The 27,280-nt window shown below is 32.8% G+C and overlaps 1 protein-coding gene across 1 annotated transcript in view; it reads right to left on the reverse strand.

Moving 5' to 3' along the window:
- Positions 1 to 3,385: 3,385 nt before the first annotated feature.
- PURG (purine rich element binding protein G) overlaps positions 3,386 to 27,280 on the reverse strand; it is a 37,782-nt gene continuing 13,887 nt past the window's right edge. Inside the window, exon 3 of the mRNA XM_081269448.1 lies at positions 3,386 to 4,214. Coding sequence (XP_081125574.1) covers positions 4,110 to 4,214 — 105 coding nt within the window. The 3' untranslated portion in view covers positions 3,386 to 4,109. The remainder of the gene's footprint in view (positions 4,215 to 27,280) is intronic.

The raw sequence follows: 27,280 nt of genomic DNA on the forward strand, positions 1-27,280 counted from the left end.
GGTCCGCCATGAGGGCAAAGGAATAGGGTCTTGGCCTTTCATTAATCATGACTGATGAAATTTCTATCAAGAAGGGTTATGGTCAGAGAGCTACTGTATGTTAAACTCTTTTTGATGATGACTGGCATCCATAATGATAGTACATGATTAATGATAATGATGGTTAATGATTAATAATGATGGTTATGAAATAATTATGGAATTGTGCAATATGATTATATAATCATGTGTAATTAATACTAATATTTAATGATGAATGATAATTATGAAATGGCATCATATCATTGAGAATTCTAAAGTGATACTAAATATAAGAAAATTTGTGGCTTAATTATTTAAGAAATAGATTTCACACTGAATCATATGGAATCTAGAGAAAAAGATTGAAAGCATAAGGTTTTGTTAGTGGTTTCATCTCTGGCTTGGGGTGACTGTGCTCTGATGAGCTGAAGTGAATATTCCTCTTTCTTGGCAGGTCTACATCATGAAGCCCATCATAACAGGAGGCTATTCATGAGTATCACTCATTTCCTTTCTGATTTTATACTTTCCAAGCAACATTCTGATGTTAGTCAAGCTTTAGAAGTTGGTTTTCCTACTGAAAACAGAATATGCTGACTAGTTTTCTGGTGTTTTTAGTTTTTCTAGTATTATTTTTTTCTTCTACAAAGTCATCTTTAAAATTATAAAATAATACATGTTTACCATAAATAAAAATTAACAAGTATAAAAGCAAAATTCTAAGTCCACTTCTTACACATAGCTTCTTTCCAATCTACTTCCTAGGAGTAAAGCTTTGTTTTTGTTCTAAATTAATTGGTTTCTTCATTGGATATCCAGTACTCAAGATTTCTGTTTTATGATCTTGTTTTAAAAAAGAATCTCTTGTGAATTGTCCAGAATGAATTAGTAAAACTGAGTTTCTAAATAACACAAAACTGAGAGTCAACCCTTTCATTCATTCGTGAGCTAGTCTTTTGTTGCCTTTTATGACAGCCAACAGTATACTTTGCAAGAAGTATAAACATTATTTATCATTCATAGAATATAAGAGACCAGTTTAGGAGAATATGTGTAGTGCTGAGCTCACTGCATTTTATGATTTATTTAGCCCTATGAACTACTACTCACTTTTTTGTGTGTGAATTGTATCACTGTCTACTTATTTTCAAGGAGTATTTTCACATCCACCCACACTCAAGGATAGAGTGAGAAAAATAACTTTAGTCCAAGTGTGAATCACTATGCACCCACTTCAACAGCTTTTTAAAAAAGAACACAGGAAGACAAAATTGAAATTATATAGATGGGCTATTTTTTTGTTTCTTAAGATTATTGTTATATTGGTTATTTCAAACTCAAAGCAGCTCCTAATGAGAAAAATTAGTTCCCTAAGATGAGTAAGGTTAGTCTTTCAGTTTTCATATAATTTATTTTGAAATATTTTACTCAGTAGAGAACACATGGATTTTTTTTTTAAATGCTTTCCTTACTAGGATTCAGGGAAATCATCTTGAGCTTAAGATCCCTAAGGGAAATTATTGTTTTTAAGATCAGAAAAGACAACTTATCAAAATAACATTGACAAAATTATAAAGACAGATAATTGTATAACTTAAAAAACGTAAATCATGGTTTTATAAAGAAAGAGGGATTGAATTATTTGTATAAATGAACCAAAGTTACAGAGTGTACTCATTTAAAGCTGATGAGTTTTAAAAATAATTTCAAAAATCTGATAAAATTAAATTTTTTTTAGTTGTAGATGGACATAATACCTTTTATCTATTTATTTTTATATGGTACTGAGGATCAAACCCAGTGCCTCACACATGCCAGGCACATGCTCTACAACTGAGCCATAATTCAGCCCTGATAAAATTTTTTGAGAATAACTTTTTGGATGGCACAGTCATTATAGTGAACATTAATACAGAAATCTGGTTGATTATAGAGTTAAATTTAGACATCTTTTCCTGTAGATTAAAAAGATTTTCTCCCAAAAGCAACTCATTTACTCTCTCACACTTTCATCAAATTAGAATTTTCATTTCTATTTTATAGCACAGAAATAAAAATTCTCTAAAATATTAATAAACTCACCCACTTTATCTTTTTCATTAAAGAAAATGTGGAATTATTTTGTCTTACATTTATTATTCACCAGTTTTCATAAAATGTAATGCTGTAAATGTAGTTACCAAAATACACTGTAGAAATACCTCTGGGAGAAGCTATGGTTTAGTAAATATTGCATTTGTTCAAGATGGGGGCAGAGAAGCAAGCCTACTATTCATAGGCTTTATTCGCTAATCTTCATTTTCTGATGTTAGAAGTCAGACATGATTTAATAACATTTTGAGGCAAAATTTATGTGCCTTAAAATCTTGTTACAACAAAGAGCCATAGTAGTGTGGCAATGTCCTTTCAGTTATCAGACCCAGTGGGTTAGACTGAAAAGTTTGATCATCTTTTTAAGGTCAATGATTGTTGCTTGAGGAGCTTTAATACATTTGTTTCCATTTTTTCTTTTCTTTTAAAATTTTAATGTTGCCTTCGGGTTAGTCAAGATATCAAGGTCGGAATGCAAATTTGCATACTGCCTTAATACTGAATTTATCTCTGGCTTGGGAGAAACTGCTCTTTGCCCTCATGAAGTTGTTCATAGTTTCATGTGCCCTACAGTGTGATTCTTAATATAGATGCTGAAGTTTAGAATCTCAAAAAACCATTGCCATGACTATCTATTACACTGACTCATGATGCCAGTTTGTTCTGGAACATTCCAAATTTATTTTTTGTCCTTATTTTCATACACGAGGGATGAAACTTACTTTATTTTAAAATTGTATCTTATTTTTTTTTTTGCTGTGCTGGGAATCAAACCAGGGCATCCTGCATTCTAGGGAGATAACTCTACTACTGAGCTACTCCTCAGCCTCCAAACTTTTACTTTAAATATGAACCTATGTGAATGACCTTTTCAGTGTCATCTGAGTTGAAATAAAGGTTTTGAAAGCATACTTGCTTTCATGCAAATGTTATCTTCCAGTTCAACCAGATGACAAATTATTAATAAAGCAATAAATAGACACTCTTTTGTCACATTCTCAATTTACTTAATTCCATATCTTGTAGGACTAGTTTTTATAAGTCCTACCTAAACATGATTTTAGGAGCCAGAGAAACTGGATTTAAATTCCTAAAGATACAACAGATTTGAGGGCACAAATGAAATAACAGAATAAACCCATGGTAAGATCAACATTTAGGGCCCAGTAGAACTCAAATTATTTCTGAAAAATAAGAATCCAGAATAATTACACATATAAACCAGTTTATTAGATTGTCATTGATACTTTGAGACAAATTCAAGTTATTTTATTTTACTTCATATAAACAGAGGAAGGGAGGAAAGTTTTAAACTTCAAGCTTTGTTCAGCATGTGTGCAGTTAGCATCCACTAAAGCACCATTGGATATGGAAGAATTAGCACCACAGAATTTTAGGACCTAACTGTTAACATGCATCACTGAAAAACTTGGAACATGGAAACCAAAGTATTACATGGTATGGTCTATTATAAACAATACAAGGCAATTTATGATTTCTTTTTATACAGTACAATACGATCACAATCAATGAGAACCTTTTAAGTACAATACAAGACAAAAAACACTTTGTACCCTGTTAACACTACAGCAGTTACAGATTTTAAAAAAATGTTTCTTGTAAGAGGCATTGGGTTGAATGATCCCTCCCCCCTCAATTTTTAAATTCAGAGTTGTATAGTTACATGATCTCTTGAGAAAGTATTTTCAAATCTACGTGTCTTGTACCTCAATGCTGACAAATGGTGGTTTGAAAATGGAAAGGCTGGATGAATTAAACAAGAAACCAAGAATCTGTAAAGAGTCAAGAAGTACTCCACTGTGGTGGAAGGTTTTCCACATAAGATCAGTTTGAAAATGATGCCAATGGTGTTGATACTTGTCTTCCTTTCCGTGGAGGAATGCCAAGTATAGAAGCCTTGGATTCATGATGAACTTCGGTTCATATCTTTCACCAAATGTCTTTATTCTGGACTGTAACATTACAGATTTTATTCCTTATTCCTCAACTGTTTTTGTAGTATCATTGGGCTGTTCCTTATGCTTGGTTTGACAACAGTGAAAAGGGTTGATATTCTCTCTGGATTTAGGGTAATTTGTGAGCTAAAGAAAAAATATTAATTTAAATTTAGCAAATAGGAAATTTTAAAGGGAGTTCCACTATTTTTACAGTATAAACCCATTATATTATTGAAAACCTTTCTGTTAGAAAGCATGTAACAAACCCTTAATTTTAGTTGTGCCTAGGTCAATTTTGGCATATGAGAAGATACTGTATAAGAAATGTGCAGTAAGAATAGATACAGGTATATTCAGATCTCAATGCATTGATGCCAAGGAAAATATATTTTTACTCACCAAGAGAAGAATATACCTTGAAGCATCTATGCAGACACATGAATCAATCATGTATCTGCCCAACTTCTAATTCTGGAATAGTGATAACAGGGTCATTTAGGAAAAAGTACTCAATTACAGTACAGCAGCAATTTTATGTTGTCTATATTTAACAGTGAAACATTTTTGAAAATAGAATCAGTACTATACGGTAAGTTTACAATTCACCATATCTATACTTGTAATACATGCGGTTATTTGTTTTCCAAATTTTAAAAAATCCCACTAGGACCAACATCTTTCAGAACAACAATCTAACATTAAACAAAACTTTCTAAGGAAAATATTTAGCATCACAGATATTTGAGAAAAGTCTGTTATTCAGCATCACAAAATACTCAATTGATCTACATTTAAGATTGTTCATGCCTTGACATTAACACACCTTTGGGTTAATATATTTTATTTTAAAAAGAAAACAAACAAACCAAACAACTGACATGGAATTTGTCTTTAGTCTCTCCTTGATAAGGACAGACCTGATAAACTTGACTTCTTTCTATACCATGTAATGATGACTCCATCTAAGGAACTGCATTTACATTTAGTAAAAAACATTTCAAACTAGAGATAGAAAAATGGCTACACAAAGAAAGACTTAAAGATAAGTAACCTTATAGAAAAATGTTTTATTTTTTTAAAATATTCTGTTCTCAAACAAAAAAGAAAGCAAAGTTTGTTCACTTTGAAATATTCTGTTGAAAAACATTCCGAATGAAAAGTTAGCCTATCTTAATAAATGTCAGGAAGATGTTAAGTTTAACTTGAGAAGGTAGAACCCTTTTGAAAAAATATCTTGCTTTTCTTGCTGAACTACATCCATTCTATAAATCTACCCATTTCCTGAAGAAGAAACACTGCACATAGCAGTATATTTATGTGAATGATTTAAATTTGATAATTTACCAGATATGATTGACTTGAGCAAAGAAGAAACGAAAGTGATTTACATTAAAAAATTCAGCTAAAATAAAACTGAGCTGTGATAGGCTAGCCGAATAATTTTGATTGCCCTTATATTTGATCAACATTTCAATCAAGGTAGTAAAAATTAAAAAAAGAAATTTAAAAATAAAAACTGTCCAAAAATTGTTCAATGATAAAGTCTTCAAATTTTACAATATTTTAACTTCAAATGATTGTAGACTAACTTAGACAGTTTTGCTATTATCACATATACTTTTGTTACTCTTGAGTTTTATTTCTGTATTGCTCATTGGCTATATTATGTAACATATTGTTCTGTTAAATTAAAATAGTTTGATTTATTACATTATACTCTAAGTGGCTTTAGAAAAACATATAAATAGGATAAATTTATAAAAGGATAAAGAATATTTTAAGAGATTTTAGACATATTCTATACAGACAAATAGCTAGTTCAAGGTAATAAAGTGCCTTCTTTTCCAGGTAATTAATTTTTCACTAAAATATTTTAAGGCTTGTAGCTCTTATATTATTTAATCTTTCAATCCATATAGTAATCTTTAATAACTAGCAGCTTAAAATTATAAATTTAAATTATCAATTCTGAATCCATTTTGTGGAGAAAGGAAAATATGTATAATATCTAAATGCTGGGACTTTTACATAAGACTCTCATGTTGCTTGTGAACAATCAGGTTTACGTCATAATCTACAGCAGCCAATGTCCCTCAAAAAATTCAATAGAATATTTAATCATATGGAAAATGGGGCCATTATTTTGTTCATTTATTCATATATTCTGTTTTATTTACATTTAAAATGATTGTGCAACCTAAATGAAAAAGGCTAGAGAAAACTAACAGGGAATTCTTCAGATACAGGCATAATGAATACCTTTTATTGCAACAGACTGTGCATAACCTGTATTGATGCCAACAGTTAATATCGAGCATTTATATTCTTTTTGCTTCTACTATCCATGGGTATATCATAGTAAAATACTGGTATCCTAATAAGAGTGTATCTATATGATATCAATAAGCATATGGAATTCTATTTATTATATATTTAATTATTTCTCTTTGGGGATATATATGTTTTAAGCACATCTGTATACTCAGTTATTTAGACAGGTCCAGATTTTAGGAAAAATTATGACAACATACATATCAACTGCTTAGTAGCTCTTAACCATTAAAACTCAATTAAAATATTTGAATATTCATTTTTGGGAATTTAGCTATTTTGAAAAGATTACTGAAATGAGGTACAAGATTAAATGGCCAGGATACCTAAAATGCTTTTCTGATTGCCACTGGGTTAATTAAAAATGTTCCTTAAGTTAAAGGTTTTGCAGTCAGGATGGAGAAGGTAAGTGAAAACTCATTGAAAAGAATGGTTTAAGTTAATGTTCCATATTATTAGAAAAACAGGAATTACCAGTAGGGGAAATGCTAGTCTTAGAATTGGGTTTGGCTTTGAATCTAAAGCCTAGTGAGAGTAATTCCAGGGTTTAAAAAATTAAAGTGGCATAAACCTTTATAATTGCACATTCCTTTACCAAAGTGCCACGTTACCATATATTTATCTAAAATGCACATGATTCTACTTTTCAAAATCTAAATACATATACAGTTTTACCCTTTCCATACTAGTATAGTACAATTTCACAAACTTAGCAGAAATATAACTAGGAAGATGAATTATAAGTTTCTAAAAACGATATAGTTTGTGTGTTAAAGAAAAGTAACTGTTAAGAGCCTTTGTCATTATGAAGACTCAAGTCCAAGTATAGACAAACCATTCCATGAAACTTGAAAACATCATGAGAGCTTGTTTAGGCAAATTTTAATAATACTGTGCCAGGCAACACACAGAAGTCATATGTTTAACAGAAAACAAATTGGTTTAGTTATCCTGTTTTTTATCTATTTGACTACATATTATACTTACTCTCTTCAATCACTGAAGCAATAATATTATCTAGAAACCCAAGTTTTGAAAACAGTAGTAAATACTGAGGTTTCTAGCCTTAACTGGTCATTCCTCTGAAATACAGCAAAAATGTCTGATGGGTGGGTTATTGATTTTCATGCTTCTGTCTCTTTATTCTAAATAGAAGCACTAAGCAGAAGTGTACAGAGATAAAATAACAAGGACAAAAGCACACATATATAAATATAAAAAGACCAAAGCACAAATATACAGAACGAATAAAATAGTAAGTCACTGTATGAAAGTTCTGTGTATGACTGAATTTGGTCAATCAGGAAAAGAGAATTAAAAATGGAGATTTCCTTATCATGTACTAATTGTATGAATATATATTTTTATAAATAAATGGCATGCACATAAATTTAAATTTTGAATATTTTTGTTTTTTCTGAATGTAATGAAATTAAACCAGGGTGTTGTCTCATTATAAACCAAGGTCAAAATTTTATATTGTTCAGGAGAAAGAGAGAATGTAGGGTCATGATTCTCAATGGCAGGTTATTTGGGTTCTGTTATAATACAAACTAAACACTGTGGTATATTGCTCCTTTCAATTAGAGTGAAAATGCTGGTGTTGGATATGGTGGTGCATGCCTGTCAATTTCTAGCTACTGGGGAGACTGAGACAGAAAGATCTGGTCAAGAGGATCACATACTTGAAACCCATCGTGGGCAATTTAGTGGGACCCTATCTCAAGATAAATAAAAATAAAAAGGTCTGGAGATCTAGCTTAGAGGAACAAGGCTCCTGGTCTCAATCCTCAGAACAACCCTCCCACCCCATCTCATCCCCTCCCCCACTAAAAAAAAAAAAAGAAAAGAAAGAAAAGGCTAGTAAAAATATAAAAATACTAATTTTTTAAAATTGGGAGTAAATCATAGTCACAGAACATTAATGTCTACCAAAAAAGATTCCTGTCCTTTTCCTCCATTTTGAGAATGTATAAGAATGACTATATAAAAGCTACATCCCTGGCCTGGGGATATAGCTCAGTGGTAGAGTGCTGGCCTGACATCTGCAAGGCCCTGAGTTGGATCTCCAGCACTACAATTAAAAAAAAAAATTTTTTTTCAAAAGAAGAATTTGAGCCAGGTTGCATGGGCCACACCTATAATCCAGCTGCTTGGGAGCCTGAGACAGGAAGATTGCAAGTTTGAGGCCAGCCTGGACAATTTAGAGATATCATGTCTCAAAATAAGAAATAAAAGGGCTGGGGGTGTACTATCAGTAGTATAGTGTCCCTGGGTTTAATCCCCAGTGGTGGTGGTGATGGAAAGCATCTGAAAAACAAAAACGAATTATATAAACCTGTCTTTTGTCTAATATCCCAGTCTTCTGAGAAAATTAACAAACTTTAAAAATGTAAGTAAAATCAGGGCTGGGGTTGTGGCTCAGTAGTAGAACGCTCACCTAGCAAGTGTGAGGCTCTGGGTTCGATCCTCAGCAGCACATACAAATAAATAAATCAAATAAAGGTATTATGTCCAACTACAACTAACAAATTAAAAAAAATGTAAATAAAATCAGTTACCATGATAAATCACTGATAACAATTTCCACAAACCCAATATAATGACAGATTTAATCACAGAATAAATATTCACCTATAGAATCTTCTCAGTTTCTGAGTTATAAAAACATAATACCTTGTTGGTAAATAATAGGCTTTGATAGTTTTAGTATTTAAAATTTGTTACATAAATACTGCAAATAAACATTGAAATGCAGAAGATTCTAGAGCGTGTGTATATGTGGTGCTGGGGATTGAACCCAGGGCCTCACCCTTTCTACACAAGTGCTGTACCACCAAGCCACATCCCTAGCCCCAGATTTGCAAAAGAAGTTGCTGACATGTGGGAACTTCACACTATATGAGATATTCCAACTGTATTTAGCACATATAACACCCAAATAATGTAAGACTCTATAATCTTTCTTGCTAATATACCCAGATATTTTCTTGACTTTGCAAAAGCTGCTGTAGTGGTGACATGAAAGATTGGACATATATATGAGAACCGTTCCTACTATATTATTTAATCTTGTTTTTTTTCTAATATTCATCTCTTTTTATAGCACTCTCAGTTACAAAATGCCTCACAATACTACAGTAGTTATTTCTCACAGTACACTGATGAGGAAGGCAAAGTTAATAACTTGCCTGTGCAGTGATGAAGCTGCGGGAAACTTGTAGAAGTCTCATGTAGTTTCTCTTCTGTAGGCAATTACCTGGCATTGCTCAATGCTGAGCACAATATATGCTCTTTGAGGCCAAATACTGGATCTCATCATCTGCTGTAATATCTTGGTCTACTGCTTAGCTCACGTGGTATGCACAATAAATATTGCCCTTCTCTGACTCCTTGAGGAAACCTGTGCAGGCCTCCTTTTGCTTCTCCACTAAAGTAGGGTAGGTAGCATTACGGTCTTAAATAATAGGGTTAGTATTACTCATTCTTGAGTCTTTATGACACAGCCTACCAAGGACACAATTACTCCTAAAACTTTGAATTATTCATCTATACTTTTACCAGGCATTTGAGTTAAAAGTTGTGCTGTGTGTATGGTAGATGGTTCTTTTGTAAGCTAATCCAAACATAATAAATCAAGGAAATAATCTTCACAGCTACAATCATTAGCATGAGTATGGAGCATACCAGAAAGAGATGAAAGGATGGTCACACAGGTACAGCAATGGGGATCGGAGGACTAGTGGTTCTTCAATTTTTTGGCAATCAGAGCAGGAAAGCTAAGACCCTTGAGAAGATAGTGATTTTATTGAACTGGGTGAATGCTGAAAAGGTTGGATGATGACAAGACTTTTCTAGTTTTAAAATTCTTTATTTTGTTGTTCAGTGCTCAAAAATCTTTCTTAAGAAAAAATAATAGTTAAAACCCCCAAAGTTTTATGTTTTGAAACTCTAGAGCAACTGCTAAGTATCAAATATTTTCTTTTTTAATTCCTTTTTTGGTGAATAGTTTATAAAATATTGAATAAATGTATTAAAATTGCATTGCTACAGTGTGGACATTTATAATAATTTATATGTCTGCAAAATTAGTATCTGGGAGTTTGTTCCTACTCCCACTACTTTATATAAACTTGTTGCCTTGAGAATATGTTGGTTTCACTAATAATGTACAATTCATAGTCTCAATTCCCATTTCAGTGAGTGAAATGTGAAATTATTTCTTGTAAAGATTGGTTATGGTTTTAAATTATCAGTGAAAAAATATATAGATTTGATATTAAATGTGGATCTATATATGTAAATAAAAACACTTCTAATTACAACATTTTGATTGAGAAGCAATGAAAATGTAAGTCAGAAACTAGAAAGTAAAAACCATTTTTTTTTTGGTGTTGGGGATTGAACCAGGGACCTTAAACATGCTAAGCACATACTCCACCACTGAGCTACTTCTCTTACCTCCTAAAAACTTATTTTTTATTAGCTAGAACAATAAGTAGATGGGAGGAAGACAGGTGATTTACAATAAACTTTAACTTCTGATAAGCTAGGACTTCCTTTCAAGCAGAGTGCCCTCACTGAGAAATGAGGTCTATAATTCTTTAACTCTAAGATCTCTTTGCCTTTCTTACATTAAGCTGATATCATTTCTCATATTCAAATGGGAATAAGAGCCATATCCTCATTTTTTCATCTGGTAAGAAACATTATTGGCACTTACTTAAAATTAATTACTACAATTAAGATGATGGACTGTTTAGAGAGTTCAACTTACATATACTACTGAAAATAAGGTATCAGTCTTTAGAGTTGGGAGCATATATCCTTGAAGCTTAGTGTGTCAGCACTATTGGTTCTCCTCATGAGTTAAATTGTCCTAATGAGGTTTTCATGGTAATTCAAATGTAACTGCCTTTTATAAGAAGTAAGACATAAGTATCTCAATAGAAAAATAATTTGACAAAATTTTGCATTCATTCATGTTCAAAACACTAGAAAAACTAGGGTAGTAGGAACATACCTCAACATTGTAAAAGCTATATATGCTAAGTCCATTCTAAATAGAAAAAAAGTGAAAGCATTCCTTCTGAAAACTGGAAAAAGACAGGGTGCCCTCTTTCACCAATCCTATTCAATATTGTTCTTGAAACCTTAGCCAGAGCAATTAAACAAAAGAAAGAAATTAAAGGGATATGATTAGGAAAAGAAGAGCTCAAACTATCCCTATTTGCCTACGATATGATTCTATATTTAGCAACCCCCAAAACTCCACCAAAAGCTTCTTGAACTCATAAATGAATTCAGCAAAGTAGCAGGATATAAAATTAACACTCATACAGCAATCAATGACAAATCAGCTGAAAGAGAAATCAGAAAACTATCCCATTCACAATACCTCAAAAACAAAAACAAAGTAAAAAAACTTGGGAATCAATCTAACAAAATAATAAAAGACCTCAACAATAAAAACTACAGAACACTAAAGAAAGAAATTGAAGAAGACCTAAGAAAATGGAAAGACCTCTCATGTTCTTGATAGGCAGAATTAAAGTTGTCCAAATGGTAATACTACCAAAAGCACTATACAGATTCAATGCAATTCCCATTAAAATCCCAATGATGTTCTTCATAGAAATAGAAAGAACAGTCACAAAATTCATTTGAAAAAAAATAAGAGGCCCAGAATAGCCAAAACAATAAGTGAGAAAAGTAATGTCACAATACCAGACTTTAAATTGTACTACAGAACTATAGTAACAAAAATGGCATGGTATTGTCAAAAATAGAATTGAAGACCAATGGAACTGAATAGAAGATACAGAGACATAACCATATAAGTATAGTTATCTCATACTAGACAAAGGTGCCATAAACATACATTGGAGAAAAGATAGCCTCTTCAACAAGTGGTGCTGGAAATCCATATGTAGTAGTTTGAAATTGAATCCCTATATCTCACCCCACACAAAACTTAACTCAATGTGGATCAAGGATCTTGGCATTAGATCACAGACACTGCACCTACAAGAAGAAAAAGTAGACCCAACTCTCCACCATGTCGGCTTAGGAACTGACTTCCTTAAGAGCAAGAAATAAAATCAAGAATCAATAAGTGGGATGGTATGAATATGAATACACAACCAGTGTAATTACACATAAATCTAAAAAGCTTATTCACAGCAAAGGAAACAACAAAGAACATGAACAGTGAGATTACAGAATGGGGGAAAATCTTTACCACCTGCACCTCAGATACCGCATTAGTCTCTAGGATATACAAAGATGCAAAAAACTTAATACCAAAACCCCCCAAATAACCCAGTCAATAAATGGGCAAAGGAAATTAACAGACACTTCACAGAAGAAATATGAATGGTCAAAAATATATGAAAAAAATGTTCAACATCTCTGGTGGTTAGAGAAATGCATATTAAAATTACACTGAGATTCCTTTTTGCTCCAGTCAGAATGGCAATTATCAAGAATACCAAGTCACAATAAATGTTGGCAAGGATGTGGGGGAAAAGATTCAGTCATACATTGCTGGTGGGACTGAAAATTGGTGCACCCACCCTGGAAATCAGTATCCAGATTCCTCAGAAAACTTGGAATGGAACCACCATTTGATCTAGTTATCTCACTCCTCAGTTTATACCCAAAGGACTTAAAATTAGCATACTACAGTGACGCAGCCACATCAATATTTATAGCAGCTCAATTCACATTAGCCAAGCTATGGAACCAACTGAGGTGCCCTTCAACAGATGAATGGATAAATAAACTGTGGCATATATACACAGTGGGGTATTACTCAGCCATAAAGAAGAATAAAATTATGGCATTTGTCAGGAAATGGATGGAACTGGAGATGATCATGCTAAGTGAAATAAGCTAGTCCCAAAAAATCAAAGCCCAAATGTTCTGATATGTGGTTGCTAACCCATAACAAAGGTAGGGAGAGGAAGTACAGAAGTTTATAGAAGTTCATTAGATTAGACAAAGGGAAATGAAGGGAAAGGAGAGGGGATGGGAATAGGAAAGACAGTAGAATGAATCGGACATAACTTTCCTATGTTCATATATGAATACACAACCAGTGTAATTCTACATCATGTTCAACCACAAGAATTGTAATGGGTTAACTCCATGTATGTATAATAAGTCAATATATACCCTACTGTCATGGATATTAAAAAAAGATAGGGCAAATTCTACATTAAAGTAGGTCATATTAAAAAGAAGTGCTTCATGTTATTTTTTTTTTTGAATGATATCAGAATTAAATACAAGCATTGTAAAACGATTTAGAAACCAGAAGGAGGAAAAAATAGTATGAGAGGGCAGAAGGAAAGTAGGTGCATGGAGACAGGCAGGAAATGAAAGAAATGGGAAAACAATGAATAAGAGTTTCAGAGAATTAAAATAATTGGAAACTTTATTAATATCCACTCAATACTCTGGCTGCATTTCTTATTTCATTTGGGTACTTTTCCCATAAAACTAATGTAAGCACTGTAGCACTATATGGCTGTCTTTTCTCTTACTCATGGATTACGTGAAATTGAAACCAATACCCATAAAAGCAAGAAAATGGCTATGTTTATGCTATCAGTCTGTGACAGTGTTCTGAGATGCTTTTGTGTTCCTGTAGAATCTTGAAAGTGGAGATGGTTAAGGATGTGGGTAGACTAGCCAAATATAGTTCAATCCTCTCCTTTATTTAGTTATGTCAAATTCAGCCATCTCCTTGTTAAGAATAGAATTCTCTTGAAAATGACAATAGAGGGCAAAAATTCACCCTTTACCTCTATTAGAACTCATTTTATAGTATTATGGCTCCCAAGAATCACAGTATACTCTTTGCTTAAATGTATTCCTGCTCCCCTGGACCTCAATGAATCTTTGCATAAAATAGCAAAACTTAGCTATGTATAATTAGGACTTTCAGCAAAACAAAAATGCAACCTGGATGTTGCTCTTTTTGTTATCTACTCTTCTTCCATTTATATAAGCTTTACCAGGAACTTTAGATTAAAGTGAGTTTCTAACAATAAAACTGAACTTATCAGGTCCACATTATGTCATTTTGAAACTGGTATTAAGGTATCACCATATTGATAAACATTGAATGCATTCTTTCCAGCATGTTTTAATAACAGAGATACTAAAAGAATTAGCTCCTCACCTGGGATTATTTTTCACATTTACTTTCTGAAGTCAAAATAGGAGGACATAAGAATTCTATAGCCATCTCAATTGCTAAAGTGTACCCCCCCCCCACGTCTCTGTTTTTAGTAGCATAATTTAGAATCTCCCAAAAGAGTGTGTCTTATTCATATAACACTAAGATGGGAGAGTTGTTTGACTGTAGGTGTATTATCACTTAATATTAGAGTGCATTTCTACCCCTTGAATGGTTATTATTAATTTGCTGCCATGATTTTAGCAGTAGTTATGTGTCACTTCAGACACTTCATGAAGATCTGCTTGTTTCTTGACTGTTTTAAGCAAGTTTCATCAGCAATAAAAAGAAACGGTTGACTGATGAACTCAACAATATGGATGGTCTCAAACCCACTAGGCATAATGAAACAAACAAAATACGAAAAAAATACATGTTAATTTATGTGAAATTCTAGAATAGGCAGGACCTAAGCTGTGGTGATAAAAATCAGATTCGTGGTTGCTTTTGGAAGCTGGGATGGTTTGGGGTCTGTTGATGGTTGCTTTTGGAAGCTGGGATGGTTTGGGGTCTATTGATGTTGACTGGGAAGTTAGGTGTTACTACTTGGGAACTTTCTGGGATGACAGAGGTGTTCTGTGTCTCCATGTTTGTCAAAACTGATTGAATGGTATATTAACATTGGAGCATTTCACTCTATGTAAATTATATCTTAATAAAAATGTTATAAAATATTACAACTAAACACAATATTTTTGCAGAAGCGTCAGAGGATGGTTGGCGTTTTGTTTTTTCATTTCAAACTTCTCCCTTCAAAGTATCTCACAGACAGAAGCATACCCTGGAGTGAAATCCAGGACCTATACTCTACAGGCATTTATATCAAGGATTACTTGTGGAGCAGTAGGACACCACTAGTGTAGAAAGGAAACTAATTTGCCTAAAACTTCTAGGTGGGAATAAAAGAAAATATTAACTTATACTTCTTGGTACATAATCATATGTATATGGGATTTCACATTTCAAAACCATTTTGAATTTCAGTGATTGGGACCTAATTTATAATGATTACCTTATCACTTCAAATGTGAGGGGACATGTGTTTATCAGTTTTAAAGAGGTTACCTTGAAAGGCAAATATCCAATGAATTAGTGTAATCTTATTATAATACTTGATAATCCTAAGTAAGTGAGAAATTCTGTTAGTTTTGAGAATAGGAATATCCTGAACAGAATTTATCCACAAGTGATGCCAAATATGCATTTGCAAAATTAAAATTGTAATCAAAAGTCAGATAATTATTCTCCAATATATTTTTTTGTAATTTTTTCCAAATATACCAAAGATTTAAGCTGTTCCAAGTCCATGTTATACAAAGACATTAGAATATGTAATTTTACTATTCATTATCATTTTCACGTGATACTAGATGAAAAAGTAAACAATTTCCTTGAATAATACCTGACTATGGGACAAAAACAATAAGTACTTGTTGAATAAATAAATGAAGAGTCTTATTTACCTGTAATTGCCATTTCTTACCTCACATAGTGGCTTCTTACCCTATAAAATCAGATTTATTAAAAAGTGAAAGTTTAGGTATATGCTTATTTAGAAAACAAAAACAAATAAGTTTTAAAATCCCTAAGCCAGACATTATTATTTTTATTGCTTTGTTAACATAAAAACTGCATAAATTTAAATTGGGGCAATTTAAAAAACAAATTGATACAGGGTAACATGGATCCTCACTATAAAATTTTCCCTTTAAAAACTCAATGACACTAAGGACATTGTTTGCCTCTCTAGGGTGAACAATAAAAACTTATGCAATCAATAGAATGGATAATGATGAGATGTTTCAGTTAACATTTCTGAGAGTTGAAAGGTTTAAAGGTCCAAAAGTACCAAAAGAAAACAGAGTTTCAGTGCAAGAAGATAGAAAAAATACTGTTCAAATATGAAAGCGGAAAAGCTAAGTGTCAAGACTATGGTCTGGGGGGTTGGGGTTGTGGCTAAGTGGTAGAGCGCTTGCCTAACGTGTGAGGCACTGGGTTCGACCTCAGCACCACATTAAAAAAAAAAAAAATAAACAAAATAAAGGTATTGTGTTAATCCACAACTAAAATAAATAAATAAATAAAGACTATGGTCTAGGGGTTGGGGTTGTGGCTCAGTGGTAGTGCACTTGCCTGCATGTGTGAGGCACTGGGTTCAATTCTCAGCACCGCATATAAATAAATAAAATAAAGGTCTATCAACAACTAAAAAAATAGTTTTAAAAAAGACTATGGTCTGGGCTGGGGATGTGGCTCAAGCGGTAGCGCGCTCGCCTCGCATGCGTGCGGCCTGGGTTCGATCCTCAGCACCACATACCAACAAAGATGTTGTGTCTGCCGAGAACTAAAACAAATAAATATTAAAAAATTCTCTCTCTCTCTCTCTCTCTCTCCTCTCTCACTCTCTCTTAAAAAAAAAAAAAAGACTATGGTCTGTATGATCCTCTTTATGACAGGGCCTAAATTATAATAGTTTCTTACTATCCTGAAACCAAGGGTTAAAGTATGCATTCACTTTCAAAACCTATTTTTTTAAGAGTCAAATGGGCTAAAACATCATCTTATAATAACGTTTTCAATTTAAGAAAAAAAAACAGGTGAGGAAAACTTTCAGTTGAGAGATGAAAACAAAAATATTCTGATGAAGCCCACATGTGTCCACTGATTTTGAAGCTAAGTAGTGAAGAAGCAGACAGTGGGTAATGGAAGAACCATTTAATAATATCGAGTTCATATTCTATAGTGAACAGTTAAATGATTTTTGAACATAACATTTTTAGGATTTTCCCCATCTGTTATGAATGAGGATGAAGAAGACTCCTTCAGGAAAAAAAGTTGATGACAGATTTAGACAAGAAAATATCAGGTTGTCAAGTCACTATGGATACCCACACCAATACTAGAAAATAGGTGAATGGAATTCTTTTGGCACTGGGGAAAATGATTCCTAAATCCTGCAAACTGCCTAATAATGATCATCTATTTAAAAATAGAAACAAAGCAGTTATGATTTCCTCCAGGAATAAATGATGGTGTGATATTCCCTAGTCTGTGGCTAGGCCCTGGGTTTGATCCCCAAAACCACAAAAAGAAAAAAGGAAAAAAAAGCTTTTCTTCTTTGAAAGAATTTGGTTGACCACAGGTCCTATAAGGTCGAGAAGCCTGTTTTGTTTTGTTATTGATACAATCCCACAGGATCTAGAATATTGTCCAGCATATAGCAGGTAATCAATAAGTATAAATTGAGTGCTGTATGAGTACATTTTTGGAACAAAAATGTAAAATTAAGTTAATCGTAAGTGCAAAATTATGTAAAATGTAGAATTAAGCAAATTGACCTAAATTACACAAATGAGAGAGTTTGGGCTTGAACTTAGAATTGGCTGATGCCAAAATCTGTGCTATTTACTAGTTTATAGTAGGCCACAGAGGGCCAGATAATTCTGTAGGGAGATAGTAACTGAAAATACAGTTGAAATTATTGTTATTGCTTAAGGGGGTGAATGGAGGAAGTAGGTTATAATAATTATTGTTTTATATCTGCCATAGCAAAGGCAAATGTAGAACTTTTATGAAGCTTCTCCTTGATAATCTTAGCATATTGATCTTTTTATATTTACAAATATATAATTTATAAACACATGATAATTCATAACAGATTAGGCTAATCTGTGAGTACAACTTTTAGGGCTTAAAATATTGAATCAGAATAATTCAATCTGCATGCCAGAATTGAGAATTCAGCCTGCTGATTCCCCAGTGATGCTACAAAAACATGGTTAACTGGAAAAGCCAGTGAGCAAGGTCATTTATTTAATGAAATTTCCTACATAAGAGTTTTAATCGCAATGCTGTTAACCCTGTTGAAATGGAAACATTTCTAATATGTGCTATTTTGATTTTCTGCTCTAATAAATACAACATAATGAACACGATTGAATTTGTGTGCATGAATGGGAATATTGTAGTGCTCTAGTCTTCATCAACAACTTTAATTGCCATATAATGATGGAAAGGAAGTTGATGTAGTTCTTGAGTTAATTTGATAAAAACCTGGAATATTCCTTCCAAATAGTTTTTTGAAAAAGCCTGCTTCCTACTTATTATGTGGTCATTTATCTCTTGCTTGTAGGAGTATAGGAAAAAGATTCACTAATTGAATCCAGAACCTTAAATATGGTAGGCAAGTGCTCTACCACTGAGCTACATCCACAGCCTCACTAGTTTATTTTTAATTGATAAACTTCACAAATGAAGTAAATTCTCTGAGTAGTAAAATTTTTTTTCTGGGCTACTCTGCAATGCAGAGACTAGATACTAAGACAGAAAGAGATCAGGTTCTGAAACACTAGCTAAGGAGGAAAGCTCAGGCAGGGAGATTAAAGCACATAGGGTCAAAGACTCAAGAATTTAAGGCAGAGGCTGATATGTATATAGTTAGAATCCAGCAAATGATTTATGTACAGACATGTGCACCAATTTAACAAATACTGTGCCTTCTATTAGGGAATGAACAGTGTGAATTCAGGGCAGAAGCGAGCCTAAAGATGAGATAAAAATAAGAAAATGCCTAGAATACATTTAAAAGAACATTTTAAATTAGCTATAACAACATGCATAATTTTTACCTAACCCTGAAATTTTATTAGGTAGCCAGGTGATTACAACAAATAATTTCCCTTGCCAGAGCCTCAGTTTCTTCATCTATGATGTGGGGATAGTGATATGGGACTAAAATAATTTAAATTAGTATTTTCATTGAGATAAAATGAGATAGAACATGTGAAATATGAAAATGATTTTAAATTAGATGTAAATTATTATAATTTAAAGTTTAATATTATTTTTACCTTTAATTACAAAATATTTCAGGCCAGGCATGGTAGCACATTCCTGTAATCCCAGTGTCTTGGGAGCCTGAGGCAAGAGGATCACAAGTTCAAAGCCATTCTCAGGAACTTAGTGAGACCCTGAGCAACTCAGTGAGACCTTGTCTCTAAATAAACAATACAAAGAGGTAGGGATGTAGCCCAGTGGTTAAGTGCCCCTGGGTTCAATCCCTGGTACAATAAAAAGAAAGAAAGAAACTATTTCATAGTTAATGACTAATTATGAGAAAACTTTCAAAACAAATCAATCTTTTGTACCTATAATTCAGGTCTCTACTAATGGTCTTCAGCTCTATAGTGAAAATTATTACAACCGCTGATTTACTAATACAGCCAATGTAGAATGGGGCTTATAATATTTGGCTAAGACATTGGTGAGATAGTCATCATAGTTGAGAACAACACTGATGGAGTTTTGTAAATTCAGCTGTGAAGAAAAAAGGAATCTGAAGCCATGCATGGGGGCACAATCCTGTAATCCCAGTGATTTGGTAGGCTGAGGCAGGATGATTGAGAACCTGTCTTAAAAAAAAAAAAAGGCTGGGGATGTGGGTCAGTGGTAAAGCACTCTTAGGTTCAATCCCCTATACCCCCACTCCCAAAAAAGTCCTTCATGATGAGCCTGAATGGGGCTATAAAAGTGATGATTATAAAATCATTTCCAAACTAGGCGCTCATTACCACTTGAACACAGAAGGCACATGAGAACATGAGATGAAACAGAAGTGCTATTTTCATCTGAGGACATAAAGAGAGATTTGGAATGGGAAAGACAAAATTATTTTTTGAAATAGTTATCGTTGTATTTTTCTAAATCTGCACTATCATATTTTGAGCATTATGACAACATACAGATAATTAATAATATTCAAAGGATAAATTGTTAAAAGGAAAATAAAATGCAGCTTTTTATAATAGATAGCTTCAAACATTCTCATATACACAGACACACTGCCTGGCATGGAGGAAAAGTGGAATATCTGTTGAATGAAAAATATGTCAGTTTTATTAGGTTCCAAAAGCTGCTTTTAATCAAATAACTTTGGACATGCCATACTTAAACCTAATAGCAGTGAAATATCTATCTTTTGCAAGTAATTGTATGCCTAGTCCTAATGTTCACTGAATGAATAGAAGAACAGCATCACTTATTAAGTAAAGGAAACACATTTCTGAAGTAAATTTCAGGATGTGCAGGAAACAAAAGACTCCACATTAAACTGTACCTTAGTTTATATTAACTTCAAAACAAAAATGACTAGTACTTCTTATCAGGTTTTTAAATGGTCACTTTTATTTCTATTTGTTCCCACTTAGATTTGTCTGTTGAATACTGTGATTTCAAAGGCAGAATAGGAAGAGGAAAAGGAACCATGGGGATTAAATTAAGAGGGATGATTTAAGGAATTAGTCCAGTGTTAGGTATAGAGGGGTATGAAAAGGAGAAAGAAACAGTCTCTGGTTTTAAATTTAAATTCAAGTTAAGAAGATAAGGTTTTCATATGGGAAACTAAATTTAAAAATATATTTAACAAGATTTAGGTTGCATATCTAAATAAATCTTTTGGAACTGATAGAACAGCCAATTTAAAGCTCTTGTATACAAAGTCAAAGGATAAGTCTTACTGACTGTATGTATATCATGCTCAACTAGTCTTTATGTTAGTTCCAAGAGATTGGTGTACACACACACACACACACACACACACACACACACACACACACACAAATGGAGTATAACAAGGAGCTGGATAAATTAGAGAAATAGTACACTGAAACTCTGTAAAATGGATATAACTAAATATGAAGGGTGCCAAGAAGGACAGGATGGTTAATAACTGTCAGGTGAAACAAAAATTTGGAGAAAAATGAGAAAAAGCCACATAAAGAAATTGAAGATATCTTAGGGGAAGTTTTGCTGACTCCAGGGATAACAGAAATTGACAGGTTTCTGAGAAATCAACTATTCTGGGCTAATCTCCTCAACTGACAGATAAGCTAGTTAGGATCCACAGAGGTTCAATGACTTGTCCCAGGGTCAGTCCCAAGCACAGATCTGGGGCTTCACAAGGGTAACATAGGGTCCTACAGACCTCCAAACTACACTGCTGCACACTATGAGGTCAAAGGCAAGATGAAAAGGGTTTTCTAAAATTCCATGAATGCTTGAAATCATAACCCAAATAATAAACAACTAAACTTTTGGCTTTATTAATTGTAGTATAAACCTGGTACTTTAGGATTCACACTCAGTTTGTAGTTACCTTTAACAAATTTACTAATTTGTCATTTAGAGTTATTAAAAACCAGTTTAAAAATCAAGTTCTGGGTTACCTAAGACTGATATTTTTCCATGTAAAACATTTCTATCAAATAATATGTAGATTTTATGTAATATATCTCAAATCAGATTCAAATTACCTTAATGGAAGGTACTGCATGAATTATAGCTAGCTTGGTATGTCTTCTTCCTTCCTCCTCCTTCTTTTTATTTTTTTTTAACTAGTGAGGGAGGTGTGTTGCTATGTTGCTCATGTTGGTCTCAAACTTGGGGCTCAAGCTATCCTCTTGCCATGGCCTTCCAAGTGTCTGGGACAACAGGTACCTCCCCTGCAACCACCACCACAAGACTTGGCTAAATAACAGCTTGGCCTGTCTTTAAATGTAGTATTTGGATCTTTAAAGGAGTCGGGCCAGATGTGATGGTGCACAGCTGTAATCCCAGTGGATTGGGAGGTTGAGGCAGGAGGATTGCAAATTCAAAGCCAGTCTCAGCAATTTATCGAGGCTCTAAGAAACTTATTGAAACCCTGTCTCAAAAATAAGTGGGGTGCAGTGGCGCATGCCTATAATCCCAATGGCTTGGGAGGCTGAGACAGGAGGATCATGAGTTCAAAGCCACCCTCAGCAAAAGTGAGGCACTAAGCAACTCAGTGAGATCCTGTCTCTAAATAAAATACAAAATAGGGCTGAGGATGTGGCTCAAATGCCTCTGAGTTTATTCCCTGGTATCCACCACCCCAAAATAAATAAAAAATAAAAAGGGTTGGGGATGTGGCTCAGTGGTTAATTGCTTCTGAATTTAATCCTTGGTACCAAAAAAAAAAAAAAGTCAAACAATCAATGGTGATTAAAAAAACCAAATCACACAGATACTGAATGACCCAAAGACTCTATTAAATACTAGTACTGTTTAAAAATCCTTTAAGAACAATAATTCAAACTAACTTTAATTATTATAAACTGTGTAGGCATTCTTCATTCTAAGTAATCGAATATTTTTTTATAAGTGACAAAGTAGGTAAAAATTTATGAAACAAAGGCTCAGAATTTGGGGGAACTTTTCAGGCTGGAATGCACAATATTTTATAAAGTTTCCTATTGGTAAAATATTAGTGCCTACCTTTTGTTAGAGACTAGAAATAGAGGGAAGATTTAAGTTCTGGGTCCTGGCATCATGTGCTCTGATGAGTGCAGGACACTAAATGAATTTCTGTGGTTTAAGGGTGATAGTGGAGACAATGAAGAAAGATAGTGAGGGGAGCACTGAAAAGAAGAAGAGTAATTGACTAGTATGTTACTGAACCCGCTGCACCCACAACTTCTACACTAAATCTCTTCAACTTATGGGATTTCTACCCTCTTCCTTACTAAGAAAACATTTCTAATTTTTAAATGAAAATCAAAGGAATAATAAAGAATTCTCTTTAAAGTAACCAGCAGTGTTAAAAGAAAAATTTGAGTATTACAAAAATCATGGAAATATTCAAAATGATTCTAATTTGATTCCCTTTGCCTGAAAACTCATAACATTGACATTATAAATTATTAAATTCATAAAATGAAGAATCAGTTATTCAAGGGTTATGATCAACGAGTTTTTGCAGTAATTCCAAAGTAATTAATGTCAAGAAAAGGTAGAATTTTTTTTCCTGTGGCAAGATGATATGCAGTATACTCATAAGATAGCATTTTGGGGTATTTAGATGTATATTGCTTGCAGAATTTTAAAATTTATTGATTTCTTTGAAAAATTTTAATAGGAAGAAAATGTTTTGAAGAAAAACTTTTGAAAAATAAGTTTAAAAATGTTTTTGGTGTTTTTTCTCACTACCAATGATTTTGAAAATAGTATTTGAAACAGTTCATGTGCAGAAAAATATTTTTATTTTATAACTATTTCCTTCCAAATTATGCATCTAATATATCTATTTAAAGTTAAACAGTTTGATTCTGAATTAAGCAAAGTTTTTGAAATCATCTAGTGAACACTGATATTGTCAAATTCTAGAAAAATGTCCAGTCTACAGTATAAATTATGTGTTATGGGAAAACTAGAATGTACATAGGAAAAAGTCACAGAAATTCTAGCATTTAAACTTACTTGCTCTGGTAACTCTAATCTCCAACCTTCAACAAACAAATAAATGAGCAAGAAAGTATAAATGTTCATTTGGAGTCCTCCAGATCTCAGGAAAATAGGGGCTTATTTTCCCCTTAAGTCAACAGAAAGCTTTCAGGATAAAATATCCTTCACTCACAATCAAAAAGTTTATACGGCTCTTTTATCTTAATATAAGTACAATTGCTTTGTAATTGTAAAAATGTTTTTTACCTGTAAGAATTATAACAGTACAGGAGATAAGATTTATATAAGAGTGAAATGACAATAACCAGAAAAACTATTATTGAGAGGATATGGGTTAAGAAACCATTTTGCATATTTTTAAAAAGGTTGATTATGTTATGTATTTTTGGCCACAATTTAAAAAAATTAACAGCACTAGAAGTGAGGCATTCAAAAATTGATTAAAGATATTATTTTACTTCTAATAAATTACAGGTTTATATCTAAAGAAATAAAAATTTTATAATAAAAGATTGAGAAAAATCATTATTTAATATTTAAAGGGTCAACTCATAAAAGACTGAGTTGAATCAATTCAATCAATCAGTTGATTGACTGAATCAATCACTTGATTCAGGCTGGAGAAATTTCAGAAAGTTTGTGTTGTGAAATAAAGGGAGATGTAACCAGTGGTTATATGGCAAATAAGAACAGTTTGAACTTCAGCTTGAGTTGGGGAGAAACTGGCATTCTCAGTAATCATTAGAAAGCTGGCCAATACAATAGTATAAAATCTTGGGTTAAATACCTGGACTTATGCCTTTAGCCTCTCTGTTTAAAGTGAGACCTAAACATTGTTAATACAGGAACCTCTTCCCCTCCCCCTGCCAAGGGAAAAAAAAAATCAACCACCCATGGTGTCCTGTAGACAGTATTAAAACTGAAGCAATTTCAGTTGGAAAAATGATATGTAAGTCAAAGTTCGACATTTATATCAAAATGAGCAAGACAATTAAAATGCCAATTTCTGAACCCCATTCAGTACCGAACAAATCAGAATCTCTGGTGACAGGGACCAGAACCTACATTTTGTAATGTCTGAGTATCATTAGACTAAATTTTAAGGGGAGAAAATGCTGTCCTTTTATTAATTAATGTCATTTAATGGTGAGAACTCATTAGAAGCAAATATAAAGTTTAATGATTAAAGGTATCCTTGATGACATCATCATGGTCATGATTCTTTGATTCTTCAGAGGCATAGTAGAGATTCTGTGCTGTATAAAGGAGGGACTGTCAAGTTAAAACAATCTCTGAAGTATTAGAAGAGACACTTTTCTAGGTGGGTCACATGGTAGTTTGTGCTGTTGAGTATAGCAGCTCTTTGGCTAAACTTGAAATTTTTAGAGCTACCACAAGAACTTTAACAGCTTTAAAGTAGGGATGATAAATATCAAATGTCTGGCATGAATGCTGTTTTCTCTCTCCCTATAGATGCAGAGTTAAATTCTCTACACAGCACTTTAAGACTGCTAATTCACTGTAGTAACAACTATGGTGAAACCAATTTGCCATTACTTCTTCAGGGCAAGAAAGTGGGGACAGGACAAGGCTTTCTTTATACTTTATGTAAAAATCATATAGATAAGGATTAGGTGTATAATATTTGAGTGGAGGAGTACAATTTTTATTTAATCATTTGCCCACTTGAACTGTATCACACAAAAGAATGAATGCTGAAAAAAATGACAAGGAAACACAGTGGACATTGTCATGGAAAATTAAATTTTATACTGGATCAGACTACATCCTGGATTTAGATTTTACTATTACCTTTTTGCCCTTTACAAAGCCTTGGAACTCACAAGGAGAGCATCACATGCATTATTTGCCAAAAAAATTAATTTACTTGGAAACTTGTTTGCTAAATATTATAGATGCTTTGACCTTTGAACAGAATTTAATACGGATTTTTATAAATAAAAACTAAGTTTAGGGGTTGAGGTTGTAGCTCAGTGGTAGAGCACTTGCCTGGCATGTGTGAAGAACTGGATTTGATCCTCAGCACCACATAAAAATAAATAAATAAAATAAAGTTATTGTGTATGTTTACAACTAAAAATTTGTTTTAAAAAACTAAGTTTAACAATATCCAATAATTTGATTTTCCAATCTGTCTTTTTAAACAAACCTATATGCAGAAACTTTTGAAATAGCAACATAAATACTAAATTTATTTCTTCACATAATCCTTTTTTTAATATTCATTTTTTTAGTTGTAGTTGGACATAATACCTTTATTTTGTTTCTTTTTTTTCTTTTTTTTAATGTGGTGCTGAGGCTCGAACTCAGGGCCTCACATGTACTAGGCGAGTGCTCTACCACTGAGCCATAATTCCAACCCTTTCACATAGTCCTTTCTGAAAAAATATTAATAGTGAAAAATTTCTTCAAAAAAAGTAAAAAATTTCAGGGCAAATTGCATGAATACACTTTTAACTACTTCATTTAATTAGTAAATTTCATGGAAATTTGAAAACAAGTTTTTCTAGGAGTAGGAAAAAAGGTTTGTTTTTTTTTTGTCAATGTTTCCAGATTAATACTAAAAAATTTGAAGTCTTCTTTATTCAAAGTCATAAATTCATAGACCCAAATACAAAAGTTCCAAGTACTATTCCTAATAAATTCTGAGTCTGAGTTGAAAAAAATATTTGAGGTAGTAACAATTCTTTTTTGAATTATTAATTACCTTATATACCCTATATTAATTTCATACCTAGTCTCTGCCTTAAATAATTACAGAAACAGGGAAGTCTTATTCTTGAAGTGTGCCCTCATGTTGAGCTGAAATTTACTATAAATCTGTATTCTGACACCAACTCAAAATTCTAAAACTTAAAAATTTTAATCTAAATTTATATCATAGCTTCCATGCAAACAGACTAGTGAATTAAAAAAGTTACAAATGATCCTTTTGAGTTCATGACTATTTCTATGTCAGCAGTTAATCTTTACTTAAGGATGCTTCAGTGTTCTGCAGTACTAATCAGTAGAAACTAGAAGGGTAGTAACGAGAGAGAGAGAGAGAGAGAGAGAGAGAGAGAGAGAGAGAGAGAGAGAGATAGGTAGGTGTGTGTGTGTCAATGAACTTGGAGAACTGACAAATTTGTATGTATTCATATTATATTTTCAAAGGGGTGTGATTCCCCTTTTAGAATAAAAGCTATTAAGAGGCTTATATATTTATTATATAGATTTATATATAAAACATGGTTTTATTCATTTTGATTAACACAAATATCTAATATCTACAAGGCTAACAAACATATTTTTTAAGTGATATGTTTTCAAAAATATGCTCAATGAATCCTCAGGAGAAATATCTCTAAATTTAAAG

Source organism: Spermophilus citellus, assembly GCF_964194105.1.
Source record: "Spermophilus citellus genome assembly, chromosome: 16".
NCBI classification, from domain to species: domain Eukaryota; kingdom Metazoa; phylum Chordata; class Mammalia; order Rodentia; family Sciuridae; genus Spermophilus; species Spermophilus citellus.